Raw genomic sequence first — 21,314 nt, 5'->3', positions numbered from 1 at the left:
GATTAACAAAAAAAAAAAAGCACGCCTGTATCACTAGGACCAGCGGCGTTCATTCCTAGCTGTGTCACAGAGAGAACGGACGCCATTAAGGCCAGGACACATGCCATTAGCAGCCATGCATATTCAGGTCTTTCTCAAACCAATCTGACCTTGCAGAGTACACTTGCATCTGATGGCTCTTTGGTTTTAACAGCTAGGAATGCATAGTATGAGCAAGAAGATGAGGTTATGATATATACACACACACACACACACACACACAATTAAATAAAGCAACTTGATTAGCAAATGCCAGAGAGTGCAGACACACACTGTGGCCCTAATAAGAAAAATATGAATGCACAGTCACACTTTCTCAAAGTGTGCACTGCAAATGAGGCAACCAGAAGGGCTTGTGTGTCTGGTGCATCGGTGGGCAAGTCTGCTCATAGGACCAACTCAAAAATAGTAAATGGTAAAGAGAAGGGACGCAAAAAGCCGTCTAAGGGCCATATTCAATTTGAAGTGAAAAGGCGATCATTTATCACCGATGACGTCATTTTCGCCTATTTTCAATATCCCCGTATTCAATTTTCAAAGACTTTTCGGCAGTGCGAAAAGTCTTTGAAAAAAAAAAAACGGGGATAACTTTTCACCACTGAATAGGTGGTCGAAAACAAAAGGGCAGAATCCCTTGATGAAGTCCAGTAATGGATGAAATGCGTTGGGTCAGCTGCCTCTTGCCTGAAATGAACTGATCACAGATAAGCATCATATGAATTCTTTCAAGCTATTCTAATACATTTTAAAGCAATTTTAAAAAACTTTTAGAAACGTTTTTCTTAAAGTTTTTAATTGTTTATCATTTTTCATATGTGTGTACCCTCCTGTGCTTTTATTTATATTTCTATATTTGTACTATTAATTTACTGTAATTGTATATGCTTAAAAGGTTGTCTTTTTAAATATTTATTAGCACTATCCTTGCACTTTATATTGAAAATTTGCACATATGTGCTTATGTATGAATTGTTTGGCTAAATTCCTGTGAACAGGAACAAGATATCTATGAGCATTTATTTGTCTTTGTGTGTTTTCATAGTTTAATATTAAATTGAGGAATTTTTAATATTTTGTCACAGCATATTTCATATATTTTATTTATTAATGCATCATTTTTTGCACGTCTACACAACACTGGTTATAATGTATACGTTAGTCGCTTAAGACCTGGTATATTTAAATCATTCACATACAAGGGCCCTTCCAAAGGCCCATTCTCACTAGGTTTAGCTGACACCCTGTACAATTTGGGAGAACGTAGTACACACCATTATGGTAAAAATCCTCATCTGAGTGGAAAAGTTGGAGGGAGAGAGGGAGAGGGAGAGGGAGAGGGAGAAATAAAGGGGGAGTAGCACTCACCAGTCTTCTTAAAAACATCTCTTTATTGCATCTCAGTAAAAATGTTACATTTGTCAAGGTCTATTCACAGGACCGAAACGTCTGATTTTGAAATGTTGTAACATTTTTACTGAGATGCAATAAAGAGATGTTTTTAAGAAGACTGGTGAGTGCTACCCCCCCTTTGTTTCTACTTTTGCGTGAAGAGGATTATTGTGATCCCATATGGGTGTGTCACCCCAGCAAAAAAAAAAAAAAAAATTATATATATATATATATATATATATATATATATATATATATATATATATATATACACACACACACACACACACACATATATATATATATATACATACACACACACACAACACACACACACACACACTGCACCCCTGGGAGAGTCCCCTAAAGAAAAAAAAACTTTTTTTTAAAAAAAAAAATATAAAAAAAAAATCGGGACCCCCCCCCCCCCCCAAAAAAAAATAAAGTTTAAATATGGGGAACAAGTTTGAAACTAACGAAATTAATTCAGAGGGGATTCCCAAGTATGCGGCAGGTGTTTTCTTCATTGCGGGTAGTAGAATTTTAAAAATGCACCTTAGGGACTTAAAAATATGCTTGCACCCATTTTCATGTACCCCAAATTTGATGCACCTTTTTTTTTTTGTAACCGACATCGTTCAGACACATAACTGGTACACACTGGCCGATGCACACACACACACACACACACACGATATATTGGCCGATCAACTGACCGGCCAATATTAGCTGTCAGTGTGTACCCAGCATTATAGTATAGCGTTCCCGCTAGGCCCTGCCCTCACAGTCTGCGGTCGTAGTGTCCCGCGGGTGGGGAAATGTGCGGTGACCCGGATACCGCCGGAGAATAGACACCAGGCGCATGCGCCCGGCATCTATTCTCCCTGTCGGCAGCACTTGGGGGCTGCCCGACGTGCCCGTAAGTGCCAGGCACGCCCCCAAGAGTGACGAAAAGGGGATGCGTCTTAGACACGCCCCTTTTCCAATTGCCACACCGCCTTTACGGGTGTGCGCACGGAAGTGCCCTCTCTAGCTCCGGCGCCCTGCTTGCCGCTGGAGCTAGAGTGAACAATATGTACCCATCTTTAGTCTATGGATGCTATAGGGTACAGCACATTTGCACACAAAAAAAAGGGGGAGGGGGGGGTGTCACACAAAAACAAACAAGAGGTATATCTACCACGCATCATTTCTTCTAAGACAATTTAGGAGATGTAGAATATTATCCGACCACTGAGATCTATATAATGTTCTGCATGAATAATTCTATAAACATCCAATTGGCATATAGTTATCCGGTACTGTGGTCCTCTAGCCATGATAATCAAATAGAGAGACAGACAGACCTAAATCCTTTATTAATTTTGCCGCTCACCAGAGATACCATGCTTACTATGCAGGTGCACATCATTTTTCTTTTCACCCAAATGCTAAGACCAGTCTTATTCTACCAACGACAAGCCAAGACGCCAGACCACTTATAATGAGCGACACGTCAGGCCGCAGGGGTCACAGCTGACCATAAGAAGTGCTTCCTCTAGGTTCATTACAAGCAAGGGGGAAGGAGTCGACCACCCCTACATTTCATGAAGAACAGGACCACTAAAGGATCCGCTATCCTGTCAGACTGCTCTATAAAGACATTACCTATATGCAAGGGAGCACTAAGCAACACCTTGAAATATACCAATACCCCAAGGGGCGCAAGTCTGGAAACACATTACAGAAAAGGATTCTGGCCACATATGATCTCTGGACCTATCACAAGTAACAGCTAATGAAATAAACATTTTCTATGTACTACACAGTTCTTGCTTCACACTTCTCTATTTTATGAATGTGGTGAGGATTTTATCCATACAAAATGATTGTTTTTATAAGTAAGTGGCCTGGTTGCTTGGCTACCAATGGAAATACTTAGGATATGAATCACACATCATGGGGGTCTCTCTCCCAGCATCCGATTAGTCATTACTTACAATGCTAGATAGCAGGCAACGCATTCACATACAGACAGAACTCGCCAAGCTTCTATAAACCAGGAACAATGACATGTTGCTGTGTTGTCACATGTGCATCAATAATCCCAAAATTAATTCATGGAAATTATTAATGTATCCATTGCTAACATAAACAAAGCTGTAGTAGCCATTTTGTAAGCAGAAGAAATATTGGTGTATGGCCCTCGGAATCATTTGGTCTGGCCCTCTGAGCTTTTTTTTCTTCTAGCCTCATTTGGGTAGCATGGTGCCTAGAATGGTACCCTGCAGCCAGAATCTATGCAGCAGTGCCGCCTGGATCGTCCTTAGGATGCTTCAGACGGTCACACCGCTGCCCTTACAGCTCCCTGGAGCATCCTTAGGATGCTCAGGGCATTGCTGCAAGCACAGACAATTGTGGTCCTGCCCCTGTGTGATCTCACGCGGAGGGGGCATGGCCTGCAGCGGGCCCGTGAGTAATGTTATATATATCAAAATGGCCCTCGGCAGAAAAAAGGCTCCCCACCCCTGGTGTAATGTATTAAGAATCTGTAGTATCACCTGAACTTGTACTTATATGGCATGAGGCACAAACCAAGAAGAACCTCGTGCCTCAGTCACAGGACTTGTTCTTTTGACTATATTGGACGTTGCATTGCTGCTGCCCACTGTATGTAATAGAGTTTGAAAACAAGTGAATCACCTCCTGTGTGTCAATTTCAGAGATGGGCACAAGTCGGAACCAATTGCAGTTACTTTGCACCTAACCAGCCCTGTCCATGGTGCATACGCACACCTCTCCATAAGCCCGTAATTCCAGCGACATACCCTTACTAAATATAGCCTACACACGAATTACCATTACCACCAAGCTACGCCCCTTATAGCTGCAAGTGGAAATGCAACCAAGTCGCGTAAGGACTCTGTATCGCCCTTTGTAACATACGTTCAGCTACCGGGCATACACAGTACAAATAAAAACTACACAAGATCAATCCACAAAACAGACATGCATGCAACTGTACATCAGCCCCTATCGGTGTCATGCATTACATACAATAATCAAAGCACACCGTTCGGTTTTCTAAAGGTTTAGATCAGAACAACATTAACTGGCTTAAATGTATAGACATTTTAAGGGTCCTTATCCTCTGCACATGCTCAGAGTATTAAATAACAAAAGCAAAAAAAAAAAAAAAAACTGGAGACTTAGGGGCCTATGTATCAAGCTGTTTGTCACATAAAGTGATACAGAAACTGCAGTTTCTGCATGATTACATGTATTGATCCTATGTACTAATAACACAATGCAGGAGATTTCACAGAAATTTAGCACTTCAGTTCCCAGTCCCCATTATTATCAATGGGAACTGCGATCTGACCGTTATGTACTAATCTCCAGAACGCAAAGTTTTTCGGAGTTGACACCTTCTTCACATGGTGCAAACTACTGTAAACCTATGGAAGCTCCAGGTGCAGGAGAAAGATCTCCAAATCACTCCCCCGCAGCCCACGGAGACTGACGCTGTACGCATGCGCAATGTCAGCTTCTCCAGGAGAAAGTCTTTCACTTCTGGGAAAGACTTCTACAATTTGCAAGAGATATAACTCGCAGGGACAGCTGTTACCGCAAGCGCTGTCCCTATGAGTTCCCCTTTGAACATAGCAGGGATATCTTCATTAAAAATTTTAATTTCCCCTGCGAGTTGAGTAGATAATAATTTGCGGCAATACAGCGATTATTAGTACATAGACTTCTTAAACAGTTATTACACATTCATGTTGCAGGGTTGTCTTGAACAGCACAGTCCTTCCCCTCCAGGTAGTGTTGTCATAAGACTAGACTCAGATATTTGGCGAGAGCAGAGCTATATAGCTGCTATTAGTATGCTAGATGTTAAAATAAATTCCTAGAGCCCACTGGGTGTGTTTAAAGCTGCATACACACACAACGATTTTTTTAATGATTATCGTTAAACGATATAGTTTAACGATAATCGTTTGAAAAATCGTTCACTTTCTGAGTCAAATGATGAACGATTATCGTTCATGCACATTTGTAGTTTGTAGTTCAGTCAGACTTGTCAACTGAACGATTTTCATTAAGGGAATATGCAAAAATCGTTTGTAGTTCATAAAAATCGTTCATTACACTTTAAAAAATCTGAAACATAATCTGACAGAAAATCGTTCATAAAATCGTTCATAAAATCGTTGGTAACAAAATCGTTGTGTGTATGCAGCTTAATGGTGCATACACACGGTCAGATTTTTCCTTCAGATATGAACGATAACGATTTAAAAATCGTTCAGTCGTTAATATCTGAAGGAAAATCTCACATATCTGACATGCCTGAACGATGGACGATCAACGATGCGCGTTCCCGTTTGTCAGATAACGATATCTGACATCTGATGTGTTTGCAGTCAGACTTGGACGATTCCATTCATTTTAATGCAGTCAAAAATCGTTCAATCGTTCAAATCGTTCATCTGACAAATCTGACAAGTCTGACAAGTCTGACCGTGTGTATGCTCCATTACAAATACCCGGCTCCCTTATTAGGCGCAAAGAGGATTCGTTTTGAATTTTCCATGGCAACATCCACAGCAATTTGTTGGTGTTTGTAAGATGCAGAATTCATTCACTGTATACAACAAGGCAACAGCTTCATACATGAGGTTTTTTCCACTAGAAGACATCAAGCTGATAAGTTGGGAGATGGATATATTTCACTGTAGTTTTTTGCATATGTTGTGTGTGTTCAGTAAAAACCATGGTCTGCCAGTCAGCACAAAGCCAAACACACACAAATATAATGTAGCCTCTATATATTTGCACTTAGTAACATGGAAGTTGGCAGTTTGGTGGAGGTATAAAGAATAGTATTGTCCCTGCAAGGGCGAACGCATACAGTACCCTGCAGGAGAACAAGATCATGTTTCTAGTGTGTGTGTCATGTTATTGTTGTTTCTACGGATCCCCTTCAAATACAGGAACATCCGTACAGTACCAGAGCACAGCGTGCTAGATGGGCGATTTTATATGACACTTGTCTCTCTATGGTATAAATATACAAAGGACAGAAACTTTCACTACATTGTAAGTTGTAAACTTAATAGAAGTCGAGCTTGACCCATAGTCTACAGCAGAGATGGGGAACCTCAGGCCCGGGGGCGTATAAGGTCCGCGGAATCATTTGTTCTGGCCCTCTGAGCTTTTTTCTGCTAGCCTCATCTGGCTATCAGGGTGGCTAGAATGGCACCCTGCAGCCAGATTCTATGCAGCAGTGCAGTCTGGGGTGTGCTTAGGACGCTTCAGACCATCACACTCCGGGCATTGCTGTAATCTCTGGCGTTTGTGGCTCCGCCCCTGTTTGATGTCACACTGAGGGGGCGTGGCTAACACGGGCCGCAAATAATGTTATGTATATCAAAATGGCCTTCGGCAGAAAAAACGTTCCCCAACCCTGGTCTACAGCTAGGAAGAAAAAAAAAAAAAAAAACACATGTCATATTTGAAACATTATTAAACAACAGAACAAAATATTCAGAATATTATCGTCCAGTCTTTCTGGATACACAAAGTCTAAAAGGAAATAAAATAAAACGTACCTGTGCACTCTAATATAAGAACCTTGTGCACAACAACAATATATGTAGTTAAGTGAACCACAACCTCAAAACATGTTCTTAGCTTTTAGAGGTTCTTCACGTATAAGGGCAGCATGGTTGGTGTAGTGATTAGCATTGCAGCCTCACAGCACTAAGGTCTTGCCTATGACTCACCAAGGCCCTAATTGTGTAGAGTTTATATATGCTCCCCGAGTTTCCATGGGATTGCTCTGGATTCCTCCAACAATCCAAAAATATACTGGTAGGTCAACTGGATGCTGACAAAAAATTAGCCCTAGTATATGTGTGTGTGTAACCTCCACTGCGACAGGGACCGATGTGAAGGACTACATATTCTCTATATAGAGCCGCATAATATGCGTGATCTTAATATATAATCTAGAGAAGTGTTCCCATTTCTGGCGGGGATGAGTGGCATTCCTTGGTTCAACATGGAGCCATGAGGGGGATGGTTAGGGATTATGGGTAGGGATTGGAGGAGAGTACTTGCTGAAAGGAATGCCACTCATCCCCGCCAGAACAGCACCTCACGTGACCGCCAGGACCCAGAAATATATTAGTAAAGCCACTGTCTAAGGGTCAGAAAGAGAATGGGAACACTTCTCTAGATTATATATTATGATCACGCATATTATGCGGCGATATATATATATATATATATATATATATATTACACATACACATATATACACATACATACATATACACACACACATATACATAATGAATGTTCACATGGTAACTGTTGACATTCTGACAGGATACCGAATTTGGTTACTCATGGAAATTACTATGTCCGCAGAACTCATCCCGCAAATCACCCCTCTCTTACAGAACCATGGTCATTGAAGGTGGGCGTCTCAGGACTTGCACTGTCTGTTACACGCTAGTACACAAAGGGGTCTATTTACTAAGCAGTGTTAGGAGACAGAGTGAAAAGTGATAAGGTGCCAGCCGATCATCTCCCAACTGTCATTTTTCAAACACAGCCTGTGAGATGACAGTTGGGAGCTGATTGGCTGGCACCTTATCACTTTCTTATCACTGCTTAGTAAATAGACCCCAAAGGGCGGGATTCTCATATGCACCAATCCCCAGAAGGTGATGCATTCCGGAGCTTGGATGCGGTGGGTAACTCCATCTTCTGATGGCATTACCCTATAGACGCCTATGCGCTTCTTCCGCAGAGTCCTGTGAGAGGGATCCAATCGTATCTCTCCCAGCACCCTCCGCAGCACGCGCATCCTGCATAGACCCAGAAGTCTCTCATTCGCAAAGGACAGCTCTTACCGGGAGAGCGGTTCTTTGCCATTTTCTCCATGAATACCGGTGTAACTAAAGCCGGCATGCATGCGAAGGCTGGCGGGATGCATCACATCCTGAATGTGACGCCTCATGCATCCTGCCCAAAGAGAGGGCTGAAACTAGCATATGCATATTAGCGCAGCTGCCAACCCTGGAAAAAAAAAAATAATAATCGCAGCCATGGATGCATTAGCTGAATCAGGCCCTACTATCCAGACATCAGCGCCTGTCTTATGTACATGTCAATTAAAGTACTATATCGAGTACAAGTTGTATACTTTTACATTTTCTTTCAACACAGTCATGCCACATCTGCTGGCATAAAGCAGGTACGGGATGTAGTTATGAGACCGGTGGCCGGCGGTCTAAATCCCGCCATAGGACTTAAGATAGGTGATACTGACGCCTATCTTAATCCTGAGGCCGGAATCCAGAAGGACGCCAGCCTGAATGAGGCAAGTGCGGAGCACCCTTAGTGTTAGCCGCAGGGGGGGGGTGGGGGGAGGGTAGGTTTAGGTAGCATAGCGGTATTACCATTAAGTTTGGCAGGGGGGTTAGGGTTAGGCACCCCTAGGGGGAGGGTTAGGGTAAAACTACAAAAAGAAAGGGTTAGGGGATGGGATATCAACCATCTGGATGCCACGGTCAGTATTTTGACAGGAGGCATTCCGACAGCCGTCTTTACATACCGATTCCAGAAGGTGCATATAACACCGGTTTTACTGGCCTCACTGTTCTCTCCGAGCATGAAACAAACAGACATATATGCTACAGTTTTTAGACCTGGAAACAGCTCTCTGAAAGCTGCACAAAATCTGTATTGGTTTATTTGGGCGTATGGGAGGATAGCATTTTTTTTTTTTTTTTTGGCACGAAATGTGTCAAATTCTACATCAGCCCCACTGTGCAGGCGGTGTGCATATTTTTATACATAGTAACAGAAATGTGAAAGTTACAACAATATGTCACATACCACAGTACAAACCCAACCGATTGTGTCCACTACACCACCTATACAAACTCACAGCCGTGTGGCCGTTCATAGTGTAGATGTACAAAGTCTTTCGCTAGTTTATTATTATTATCCTTTATTTATATGGAGCTACAAAGGTTCTGCAGCGCCTTACACAGTAAATAAATGAGCACACAAGAAAAACAGTTAATAGTAATACAAAACAATGTAGGACAAGGACATGGTTTATAAACATAAGTTTGAGAGAACATATACAGACATGATATACCTGAACTGAAAAAAGGGTTACTGTATAACCGGTAAACACCTCAATGCTTGCCCCAGGGCTTAGTAACGATCTGGCACAAGAAAATATTTGACTTGCGTTACCTTTTCAGACTGCTGAATTCTTGTCACTAAATTGCTTCACATTCCTAAAATACCAACTATTTATCAAAGTCCTAATTATTTGTAGAGGGACACATAAGAGGGGCCTGCGTGAGCGCATGTACTTCAGACAAGACAGAACTGGAAAAATATATATATGATTTCTACAGCAACCAGATATAGCTAAGTAATGATGTGCCACTATGCGGAGAGAAGACCTTGTACTTTCATTTTCAACATTGGAAGTCTAACCAGAGACAACTTGTGATCTAAGTGACCCAATAACTGCCACCTGTAACCCTGACATTTTTACAATCGCTCACCGAGGACTATAATAACTTCATATACACCAGAAATTAAAAATAAATTATATACAGTATTATATCAAATGAAAATGTCCCAATTATGATCTCTTATCTTCCTGCAACTGCAGCACAGGGTATTAATATAATACAATAGAGAAATGCCTAATTACTTTGTATCCATATTAACTAGAGTGAATGCTGCAGTTTGTAGTCAGATCTATTTAGCTGATGGAAATATTACTAATTTTGCATATTAATGTATATGCCAAGAATGTAGTATTATAAATCCAAAAAATTTTTTTGTCCACCATTATATATCAGTAGTTTGGTCACTGAGGCCACCTAAGCAATAAAAACAGCAGCTTCCACTTGTGCATTAAAAAAAAAATAATATATGATATAGATATATATTTATTTATTTATTACACACACACACACACACACACACACACACACACACACCCACACACGGTGCTGTGCAACAATTTGAGACAGGCGTGAAAAAATTACTTCAAAGTAGGAATGCTTTCAAAAACAGAAGTGTTAATTGCATTTTGTTAATTGAGAAAAAAAAAAAAAAAAAGAAGAAATCCATTTGCCAAAATGCTGCCCCAAACTTGCAAGGAACCTCCACCATGCTTCACTGCTGCCTGCAGACTCTCATTATTGTACTCATTTTGACTAATATGTCCACAGCACCAGCTTCCATTTTTCTGCACCCCAGTTCCTATGTTTTCCTACATAATTGAGTCGCTTGGCCTTGCTTCCTTGTCAAGAGTATGACATTTTGGCCACCGTTCTTCCATAAAGACCACTTCTGGCCAGACGTGTAGATGGGTGTATCTGGGTCCCACTGGTTTCTGCCAGTTCTGAGCTGACGGCACTGCTGGAGATCTTCCGATTTTGAAGAAAAGTATGCATGATGTGTCTTTCATCTAATGCACGAAGTTTCCTTGGCCGACCACTGCATCTACAATCAACATTGCCCATTTCTTGATGTCCCCAATGCTGAGAAATACAGGCAGATACTTATCCATCATGCAATATCATCAGTAAGGCATCCGATTGGCTCCAAATTTATTCTGCAGCAGGTCAATAACCCCAAACATATACAGCCAATGTCATTAAGAACAATCTTCAGCGTAAAGAAGAACAAGGAGTCCTGGAAGTGATGATATGGCCCCCACAGAGCCCTGATCTCAACATCAAGCCTGTCTGGGATTAGATCAAGAGACAGAATGATTTGAGCAAGCCTACATCCACAGATCTGTGGTTAGTTCTCCAAGATGTTTGGAACAAGCTCCCTGCAGAGTTCCTTCAAAAACTGTGTGCAAGTGTACCTAAAAGAATTGATGCTGTTTTGAAGGCAAAGTGTGGTCTGGTCACACCAAATATTGATTTGAATTAGATTTCTGTTCATTCACTTTGCATTTTATTAATTGAGGAATAAAAATTATATTATAATATATATATATTTTCTTTTTTTTTCCATTAACACTTCTATTTTTGAAAGCATTCTACTTTGCAGCATTTTTTCCACAACTGCCAAAAACGTTTGCACAGCACTGTATATATGAAATTGTACACTTAAAATTGGATTAGAATTTGCATTTTGTGATGGTTTTTAAAAGAACATTGGTATGACATCTGGTGGCAATTTGGAGTGATTGATCTTTGAACTTTATTCCCTGGCTATGGGCAAATACATTCAGCATTTTGCAAAACTTCTCTGGATTCTTATTGGCTGAAGTTCTGATATGACAGCAGCCAATCACTACAAGATAGATTGCTGCAATTCATTGGCTTCCATCCAGCAGGCAGATCACTGCTTTGCCACTCCAGAGCACTGTACGTCTGCTAGAGCAATGGTGTTCTACTATGGATTTATTACCCTCCCATCAAAGCAAATATGTTTATACAGTATTGTTAATGTTCTTCATCTTTTATCAAACACCCCCTGTTCACAGTCTTGTACTGGTGCTTGGGGTTATGGCTCAAACTATTAACACAAGAATAGAAAAGTAAAATGTTTAAACAATTCCTACTATGTCCCAAGAATGTTGCTGCCCTACTCTGAGGGTATAAACAATCCGAAGGTTTGTGTTTCTACAATACCTTCCGAGGACGGCAAGAGACTACAGTGACCAAGCCAATTCTGTGTGCAGTAAATGATACAAACAACTTCTGCCCTAAGTAAACTTATCCAAGAAAGTGCACACAATCTGTAAGCAGCTACAAAGACCAATGCACAGTGTTTACCATGCAACAGACATTAAAGGGAGAACTCTTAAGGAGAGGGGAGCAATATTTGCTAAAATTGGGTGTAAACGGTGACAGAGGGTCTCATTTAGACCCGCTCGCGAGCGCTGTACGCTCGCAAGCGGGTCGATGTTACCCAAACGCTCACCGGGTCTCGCGCATGCGCACGACGGAGGCGCCTCCGTCGTGCGCATGCGCGAGACCCGGTGAGCGACGGGGAAGCCGTCGCTCGGGCTCTCGCACCAAAGGGGGCGTGCTGTCGATGGTGAGTGACAGCATGCCCCCTTTGTTGGGCGTGCCGGGGGCGGTAGGCGTTCCCATGGGAACGCCTACCGTCTGGGTCCAGCCCCACTGACATCACTAGTGATGTCAGTGGGAGTGTGGTTGGCTCTGATAGAGCAAAAAGCACTCCGGGCTTGCGGCAGATGAGACCCTACCACAAGGGTCTCGTCGCAAGCCCGATGGTCTTGACCATCGCGACCATCTTTTTGGCCGCTCGCATAAGCTGTGGGCGGTCACCCACAGCTATGCGAGCGGCCAGGAGGCCGCTCCATTTTAAGCTAGGCCGGCCCTGATTCAGAGCGAGCGCTCTGGTCAGAGCGTCCGGCTCTGAATCAGGCCCAGAGTTCTACCCACATCAAATATAGGGATCATCATCACCCCAGCTCTGTATATTCCTGAAAATACAAGTTTATAAATACAATGCACAACGGCAACCTGCAAAACGGTTATGCAAAAGCAGACCTTTGGAGACGATCAACTTAACTCTGCACCTCTGCTGCAAAGTTATATACACATCACTCCTCTGTATTCTTCAGGCACAACTTTTAAAAGGATGCTAAAATGAGCTGATTGGACACTGCCATCTACCCATACAGGTATCGAGCGACTTGCTGGAAGAGTGACTGTCAAACACAAACATTCAGTTGCCACTTTATTGGGTACACCCATTTGTTAATGCAAATATCTAAGCAGCCGATCAGGTGGCAGAAACTCAATGTATAAAAGCATGCCGATATGGTCAACAGGTTCAGTTGTTTTTGAGACCAAACACCACAATGGGGGAAGAAAGGTGATCTAATTGACTGACGTGGAATGACCATTTCCATCCACAGCAGTCTGTAGAGCAGGGGTGGGCAATAAGCGGCACTCCAGCTGTTGTTGAACTACAAATCCCAGCATGCACTGCAACAGTTTTAGCATGGCCAAATAGCAAAACTGTGGCAAGGCATGTTGGGATGTGTAGTTCTACAACAGCTTGAGGGCCGCTGAATGCCCACCCATGCTCTAGAGCAAGGGTCTTCAACCTTTTACACAGTGTGGGCCACATTAAAAAATTCAACGAAGCCCGAGGGTCACTAAGCTATACGCCACATAGTAGCACAATATTGATTCTACCAATTCACATTACACCACATAGTCGTGTCCTTTATTCATGTATGACACACAGCAGTGCCCCTTATACACAATGCCCACAGTAGTAGTGCCCCTTATACAATGCCCCCAGCAGTAGTGCCCCTAATGCAATGCCCCTTATGCAGTGCCCCCTGTAGTGGTAATATACCTTATTCAGTCCCCCCAGTAGTGCTGCCCCTTATGTAGAGCCCACAGTGGTAATGCCCCTTATTAAAGTGTCCCCAGTAGTGGTAGTGCCCCTTATGTAGTGCCCACAGGAGTGGTGCCTCTTATGCAGTGCACTCTATGCAATGCCCCCATTAGTGGTGCCCCAGCTGGCGGTGCAGGTAGGGAGCCGGGTGCCCACTGGTAACAAAATCTCAGCACGCCCGGCAAATGGAGCGTGTTAGTTGGCCGCGGGGGAAGAGCTCCCCCCAGTTGGCGGGCCACCCAATAGAGCTCCGTGGGCCATGGGTTGAAGACCCCTGCTCTAGAGTTTACAGAGAATGGTACAGAACGCAAAAAAACATCCAGTAAGCATCAGTTCGGTCTTCAAAAACAGCATGTTAGTGATAGAGGTCAGAGGAGAATTGCAAGACTGGCTTAAGCTGACAGGGAGGCTATGGTTACAGCAGTGGTATGCAGAGGAAGAACTCTGAATGGACAGCATGTTAAACCTTGAAGTGGATGGGCTACACTAGCAGAAGACCACATAGAGTTATTCTTCTCGTGCCATCTAAGAACAGGAAACTCAGGCTACGGTGGGTCCAGGCTCACCAACACTGAACAGCTGAAGAGTAGAAAAACGTCTCCTGGTCTGAGGGATATCAATTTTTGCTGCAACATGCAGATATGAGGGTCAGAATTTGTTGTGAACAACATAAATCCACAGAGCCATCCTACTTTGTGTCAAAAATCCAGGCTGGTGGTGTAAGGGTGCAGGTTTCTTGAAATACATTAGACCCTTTAATACCAATTGAGTGTTGTTCAAATGCCACAACCTACCCTAGTATTGCTGCTGGCCATGCTCATGCCTTTAGGACCAGTCTACCCATCATCTAATGGAAACTTTCAGCAAGATAACACGCTTGTTACAAAGGACAAGTCATCCCAAGGTGGTTCCACAAACACGGCAATGAGTTCAGGGTATTCCAGTGGCATCCACAGTCACCAGATCTCAATCCACTAAAACACCTTTGAGATATGGTGGAATCTGCAGCAACTGCATTACGCGTCATGTCAACCATGGACCAGACTCTCTAAGTAATGACTCCAGCACCTTGCTGAATCCATGCCATGAATAAAAAAATCTAGGGGCAAAAGGAGGGTAAACTAAAATGGTGTACCCCATAAAGGAGGGAATTCAATTAGAAGCGAGGGGATGTTGCTCCTTGGATGAGTGCCTGGAGCTATTCAATGGCCTGCGCTGTAATGCAGCGACTAGCAGATTTCTGCTTCCACCCACCTGAGGTGCCAGCAGAAATCCAAGCTAGCTAATGCCTCGGGGCTAGTCACGGTATTACCACATCAAAATCAGCACTTAAGTTGGAAAACGCAGTTTACTGCAACTCAGACCAAGGCATTAGTCGTAGTAAACTACATCTCCTGACTTAACAGGGTTTAAAATTGCTACATCCCCTCACGTCTAATTAAATTCCCCCCCAAGTGGCCATTGAGTGTAATATATGTATAAATATATATCCATATAATAATCGAGGATGACATGTCCCATCCGTGTCAGTGGGACTGCAGCGATGGAGACAGGACAGACCAGGAGAAGAGAACCCTGCACTGGCATGGCACACACACATATATATATAGTGTTCCTTCTAGCTCCGGCGGGAGGCAGGGCGCCGGAGCTAGAGAGGGCATGCCCGCGCGCGCGTTGCGTCCGAGAAGGGGGCGCGGTCATCGGAAAAGGGGGCATGTCTATAAGACGCGTCCCCTTTTCGTCACTCTTGGGGGCGTGCCCGGCACTTACAGACACGCCGGGCAGCCCCCAAGCCCTGCAGACAGGGAGAATGCGGGTCACCGCATGTTTCACCACCCGCGGGACACTGCGTCCCGCGGGTGAGAACGGCTCCCGCAGGCTGTGAGGGCAGGGCGCTTTTTGCCCTCCTCCTGGAGGGCAGGGTGCTTTTTGCCCTCCAGAAGGAGGGCAGGGCGCCGCGCCCCGCTAAAACAGCCTAGCGGGAACGCTATATATATATATATAACAAATCCGGCACTCAGACCTTGCTTGGGTGCCTTCCTGGCGATAGCACACCCCTAATGCAGCAAAACAAAAAGAAGGTGGCACTCCAGAACTGATAACTTAGTGAAGCAAAATATTATATATATATATATATATATATATATATATATATATATATATATATATATATATATATATATATATATATATATAGCCTATTTCTCTGCAGGTCCCTGGAGAACCAGGGGCATATTTACTAAAATGAGAGTTTTTAGAAATGGAGATGTTGCCCATAGCAACCACTCAGATTCTACTTAACATCCAACTAGCACCGTCTATAAGAAAACAGCTAGAATCTGATAGTCCACCATGGTCCTGCTGCACCACCACTAAACTCTGCACCCTCTCTTTTCTGCAAGTTACCTATCCTTCCCCCCCCCCACACCACACTAAACCTCCACCTTACCCACCACCTGCTGTCACCCTTCCTCATTCAGAAGCCAGCCACATAACCCCACACTCCTTATCCTCCTTCTCTAGATCAATAACACCTCCACACTACATCAACCCTAATAATCTCATTCTCTTCTCGCCTCTTAACTTTGTCCCTCTCTCCTGTTCCCTCTGGAAAGCCAGTTTTGTCTATAATAAACTGGTCTCCGTTCATGAGCACTTCATCTGCAATGCCTTGATTCTCCTTGCCATCACCAAACCCTGGCTATACCCCTCTGACACCACTGCTCCTGCAAAATTCCTCCGTCACTTGGCTTCCTGGCTCTTAATCTTCAAATGGGCCCTCAAGACCCATTTCTTCCTCAATGCTCTCCAGCGCCCATCCTAACCCACTACTCTATGCTCCTTCCTCACTATCTAGCCCATCTGTGTCACCCCTGTTTGTCTGACCCTCCCCTCAGAATGTAAGCTCTCACGAGCAGGGCCCTCTTTCCTCACGTGCTTCTTCTTGCCTTACTTTTACTTTCATTTACAGTGGCACCTAAAACTGATTACTGACACCCTGCTGCTTATTTAGGTGTTATGCAGCATTGTTTATAAATCATGTACTTGTCCTGCATTGTCTGTACTGTTAATAATTGTTGTCCTGTGTGCTCATTTGTTTCTGTACTTTGTAAGGCGCTGCGGAATCCTTGTGGCGCCATATAAATAAATGATAATAATAATAATAATAATAATAATAATAATTTCTAAAAACTCACTTTAGTAAACCTACCCGCCAGTGTCTGCCTCTCGGGAGTATTTATAAAGATATCAAGAAGTATGCATACAATACAATGATTCTCTTCCTGTTTTTCCAAAATTGTAATTTCCTATCTGTTTACTAGCATATTCTAATCTAAACAGCCGCTAAAGGAAGCAGAGAGAGATAAAAACGACACTGTAGATAGGGAATACACAGGAAAACCGAACTTTTATTTACCTCCATAACAATAAAGTGTATAAGCAGACATCTTTCTTACAACCATGTATCTAATTCTAGTTATCCAGTAGATGTTGCATAATGCTGGGACAGAAATTACTTGCATCCATTTCCCGGCCTGTTTATTTTTCCCCCTGCAGCTCCTTATCCATAGGAGGATGGAGGAGGGGAAAGAGGGAGCTGAGCAGATGCCTTGGGAAGGGTAGGCAGGCAGTGTGCGCAGACTCCCAGCACAGGGGATGATGCCACATCTTCTCAACACACTGCAATGAGTATTGCAGCACTGAGCTGGCTTATTCCAAGAGACGCCAAGGATGAGAGCATGGGACAAGAGGAACACAATGCATACCTCATCATAGCCATCAGGAATTTAGACACTTGGCGAACCCCCATTGTTTATCATAACATCTATTTAACAAAGACGTTTTCATACATGACTTCTTCCCACCAAATCACTGCAAGAAATATATTGCAAATTTGGTACGTCCATGTTTTTCCATGACAAGTCAATTGTGCAACATCATAGGGGAACAGTTAACCCTATGACTGCTGGCATGGCTTCCTACACTGGCCAGACGTCTTTTAGATGCTCGTACAGATGTAATTTATACATTGATAAAATCCACAGCACTTATACAAAAGACACAGTTCTGCACAGTACTAAAATGGCAGTAATGTGAAATATGTGCAGTATTGGTGTGAAGGCCAAGTGTAATGGGTGTGAGCTCAGTCACGGATGGTAGTCTGCAGTGCGGAGTCTGTCTGTGCATACAATAGGGAGAAGTCACTGGAGGACACATTGTGATACACTGAGTGGCATATATGTCTTTTTACAGGAGTATGAGGTGTACATTGGGAATGAGGTTACGCCTATTACTCTGTAACAGATAAAGTTGTCTGAAAACTGAGAGGGTGATAATATTTATGCTAGTAGGTGCAGGCTGCAACACTGAGGTTACTACTGAAGGGAGTACAGCTGGCGAAATTAGTGGCCAATGCAGAATCTGGGTGGTAGTGGGGAAAAAGAGTATATGGCAGTATTAATGCCACTGACCTAATATAAATTATGGGTGACTGCATGGATAACAATACCCATGCTAATGAGGGCTGTAAAAAAAAAAAAAAAAAAAAAAAAAAAAAAGGGGGAAGCAAGTGAATGTCAATGAGGCTGGAAATGTGTAGATGGCAATTGCAGTATCAGAAGGTGTCAGTAAGGGCAGTGATGAAACGGTCAGTGTAGGTGTCTGAAAACAGAAAATAACCAAACAACCAGTGTGGCTCATAAGGACAGTGGCAATGTCTAACCAAGAAGTTGCCAGTCTGCGCAGCACCCTCACAGTGATGGTGGCAAGCAGATGCCCATGTGCTGTATGTATTAGATAGAAATGAGGGTGACAGAGAGAAGATAAAAGGTATGTGCAGTCCCATGTGGATGGTAAACGCCAGCGATAGCAGTATGGGCTGTCCCTTGTAGACAGTAGGTGCTAGAGATGCCAGTATGTGCAGCCCCCTACGGATGGTGATGCCAGTATGTGCAGTCCCCTACGGATGGTGATGCCAGTATGTGCTGCCCATTGTGGATGGTGATGCCAGTATGTGCTGCCCCTGCCGATGGGGTTAAGTGACAGCAATGCCAATATATGCAGCCCCCTGTCGATGTGGGCAAGTGCCAGTGATGCAAATATATGCAGCCCCATGTGGATGGTGGTAAGTGCCAATGGTGCTTATTTGTGCAGGACCCTGATGCCTGTGAAGCCAGTATATACAGCCCCCAGTGTATGGTGCCAGTATGTGCAGCCCCCGTGGATGGTGGTACCAGTATCTGCACCCACCTGCAGATGGGGGTAAGTGCCTGTGATGCCAATATATGCAGTCCCCAGTGGATGGTGATGTCAGTATGTGCTGCCAATTGTGGATAGTGGTAGGTGCCAGTAATGCCAATTTGTGCAACACCCTGTGGATGGGGTAGGTGCCAGTGATTCCAGAATGTACAGCCCTTAGTGTATGTGCAGCAATCTGTGGATGGTGGTGCCAGTGGTGCCTGTATGTGCTGTAGATGGTGGTGCGTGCCAGTGATGCCTGTATGTGCTGTGGATGGTGGTGCCAGTGATGCCTGTATGTGCTGTGGATAGTGGTGCCAGTGATGCCTGTATGTGCTGTGGATAGTGGTGCCAGTGATGCCTGTATGTGCTGTGGATGGTGGTGCCAGTGATGCCTGTATGTGCTGTGGATGGTGGTGCCAGTGATGCCTGTATGTGCTGTGGATAGTGGTGCCAGTGATGCCTGTATGTGCAGTGGATGGTGGTGCCAGTGATGCAAGTCTGTGCTCGCTGCTTTCTCACCTCCTTAAGCTGCTCCAGCTCCTGCCGGACGGTCTCGTACTCCAGCTCCAGCTCATCGTACTGCTGCTTCAGCTGCTGCTTCTCATCCAGGACCACCAGCCCGTACTCGGCCGCTTGGATCTTCTCCCGGGTGGTCTCCCCCAGCTCCTGGAACAGCCGCTTAATTTCCGTCCTCAACCAGTCCGACCCCGAGTGCATGACCAGCCTGTCATACTCGTCCTCCTCCATCAGCAGGGCCATCCCTGGGCGGGGTGCAGGGCCCTTCTCTTCTGTCATCCAAATCTGCGAGGTGTCCTCCCTGCACCCCGGTTCTCAGCAGCAGCAGCGAGTCCCCCTCATCCTGCGCCCTGTGCTCGCCGCCGCCGCCGCCGACACTGCCAGGAATGCAGCGAGCCGAACCCTTCTTACAGGGATATGAAGAGGGGAATGTCTGACAACTACCCACACACAAATACGGTGCGGGAGGTGGAGGAGCGGTCGGGAGAGACGGCTTGTGGTGAAGACACTTTGCTAACGTTCCCTAAGTCAGCTATGGGCACTGCGCATGCGCAGTAGTGAGTCAGCGCTGGAAAGGGGCCACATTTATTATAGGCAACACTGGCAGGAGTCAGGACTCTGCAGCAGGGCATGGAAGCAGCAACATTTACTCTTCCCTGCTGAGTAGTGGGGAACGTAAGGTTCTGTAAGAGGGCTTTCCCTCAGCCAGAGCTTAGCTAATGTAAACAGGTTTTCCTGGCTATTGTTTTTCTGCAATAAAAAAACCCACCAGCGATCAATTTTTTAATTTTTTTTTCATTGCACAAATCAGATTCTACTTATCACTTATCCAGCACCTTCTAGAAGATAATAGCTAGAATCTGATTGGTTGCTATGGGCAACGCCTCCACTTCTATAAACCCACACTTTAGTAAATATACCCCATAGTGTCCGCTGAGATCCAGAGGCGTATTTATAATGGGTGCAGTGTGTGCGGGCCCACACCACACACCCTGCACCCATACTTATATTGTTTTTATACTTGCCTCTCCAGGGGCCTGTGTTCACGGGGAGTGAGAACGGGCCCCCTCCTCTCTTAATAGGCCCTGCTGAGATCCGTGTGTAAATTTGCAAAGATGGATATGCAGCCCAGCACATGTGCACAGTAAGCGCAAGATTGCTAGATTTGGCCGCATACGCAGTTGCAAGCGACTCACAATCAGGCAAGATGCCAGTTTAGGGGAATAGCTAATATTTGTACTTTAGTACTGTGTAGTATTAGATATACTTACACATTATTAAAGGAATGAATGTAATTATTGTAGGAATCACCTGTATATAAATGGTGTGAGTTTTTCTTTAGTCTTTTTCCCTACTTTTTCTTTCAATTTAACAATCACCCCTCTCATTTAAGGGGCTAAGAAAATGTGTTTACATGCTATATCATTATTTTATATGTCAGTGGCATCTGAACTAATGATAGATGATAAGGACTGAAACCTACAGGTGTTACTTACGTTTTTCTACGGTTTTTACTACTAGTGCAATGCATGTAAATGGGCTGATAAAGATAAACCATGGTTTTTAATTACCCTTTTACTAACAGATTTTGCTTTGCCTTTTTCCAAATACCACTTGATCCATTCATATGCATATACAGTATATATACACCACAGATACAGAACACGCATTTGGCTAGCCCACAGTGACATCCAAAGAGT

The 21,314-nt window shown here is 43.9% G+C and overlaps 1 protein-coding gene across 4 annotated transcripts in view; it reads right to left on the bottom strand.

Moving 5' to 3' along the window:
- BICD2 (BICD cargo adaptor 2) overlaps positions 1–20,058 on the bottom strand; it is a 112,305-nt gene extending 92,247 nt beyond the window's left edge. For all 4 annotated transcript variants that reach the window (XM_088478687.1, XM_088478688.1, XM_088478689.1 and 1 more), the window contains exon 1: positions 19,618–20,058. In XM_088478687.1, the coding sequence (XP_088334813.1) occupies positions 19,618–19,893 (276 nt within the window). In that variant the 5' untranslated portion in view covers positions 19,894–20,058. The remainder of the gene's footprint in view (positions 1–19,617) is intronic.
- Between the last annotated feature and the right edge of the window lie 1,256 nt (positions 20,059–21,314).

This window comes from Taudactylus pleione, unplaced genomic scaffold (assembly GCF_031769625.1).
Source record: "Taudactylus pleione unplaced genomic scaffold, aTauple2 ptg000217l, whole genome shotgun sequence".
In the NCBI taxonomy this organism is placed as follows: Eukaryota; Metazoa; Chordata; class Amphibia; order Anura; family Myobatrachidae; genus Taudactylus; species Taudactylus pleione.
This window is presented reverse-complemented; position numbering and strand designations above follow the sequence as displayed.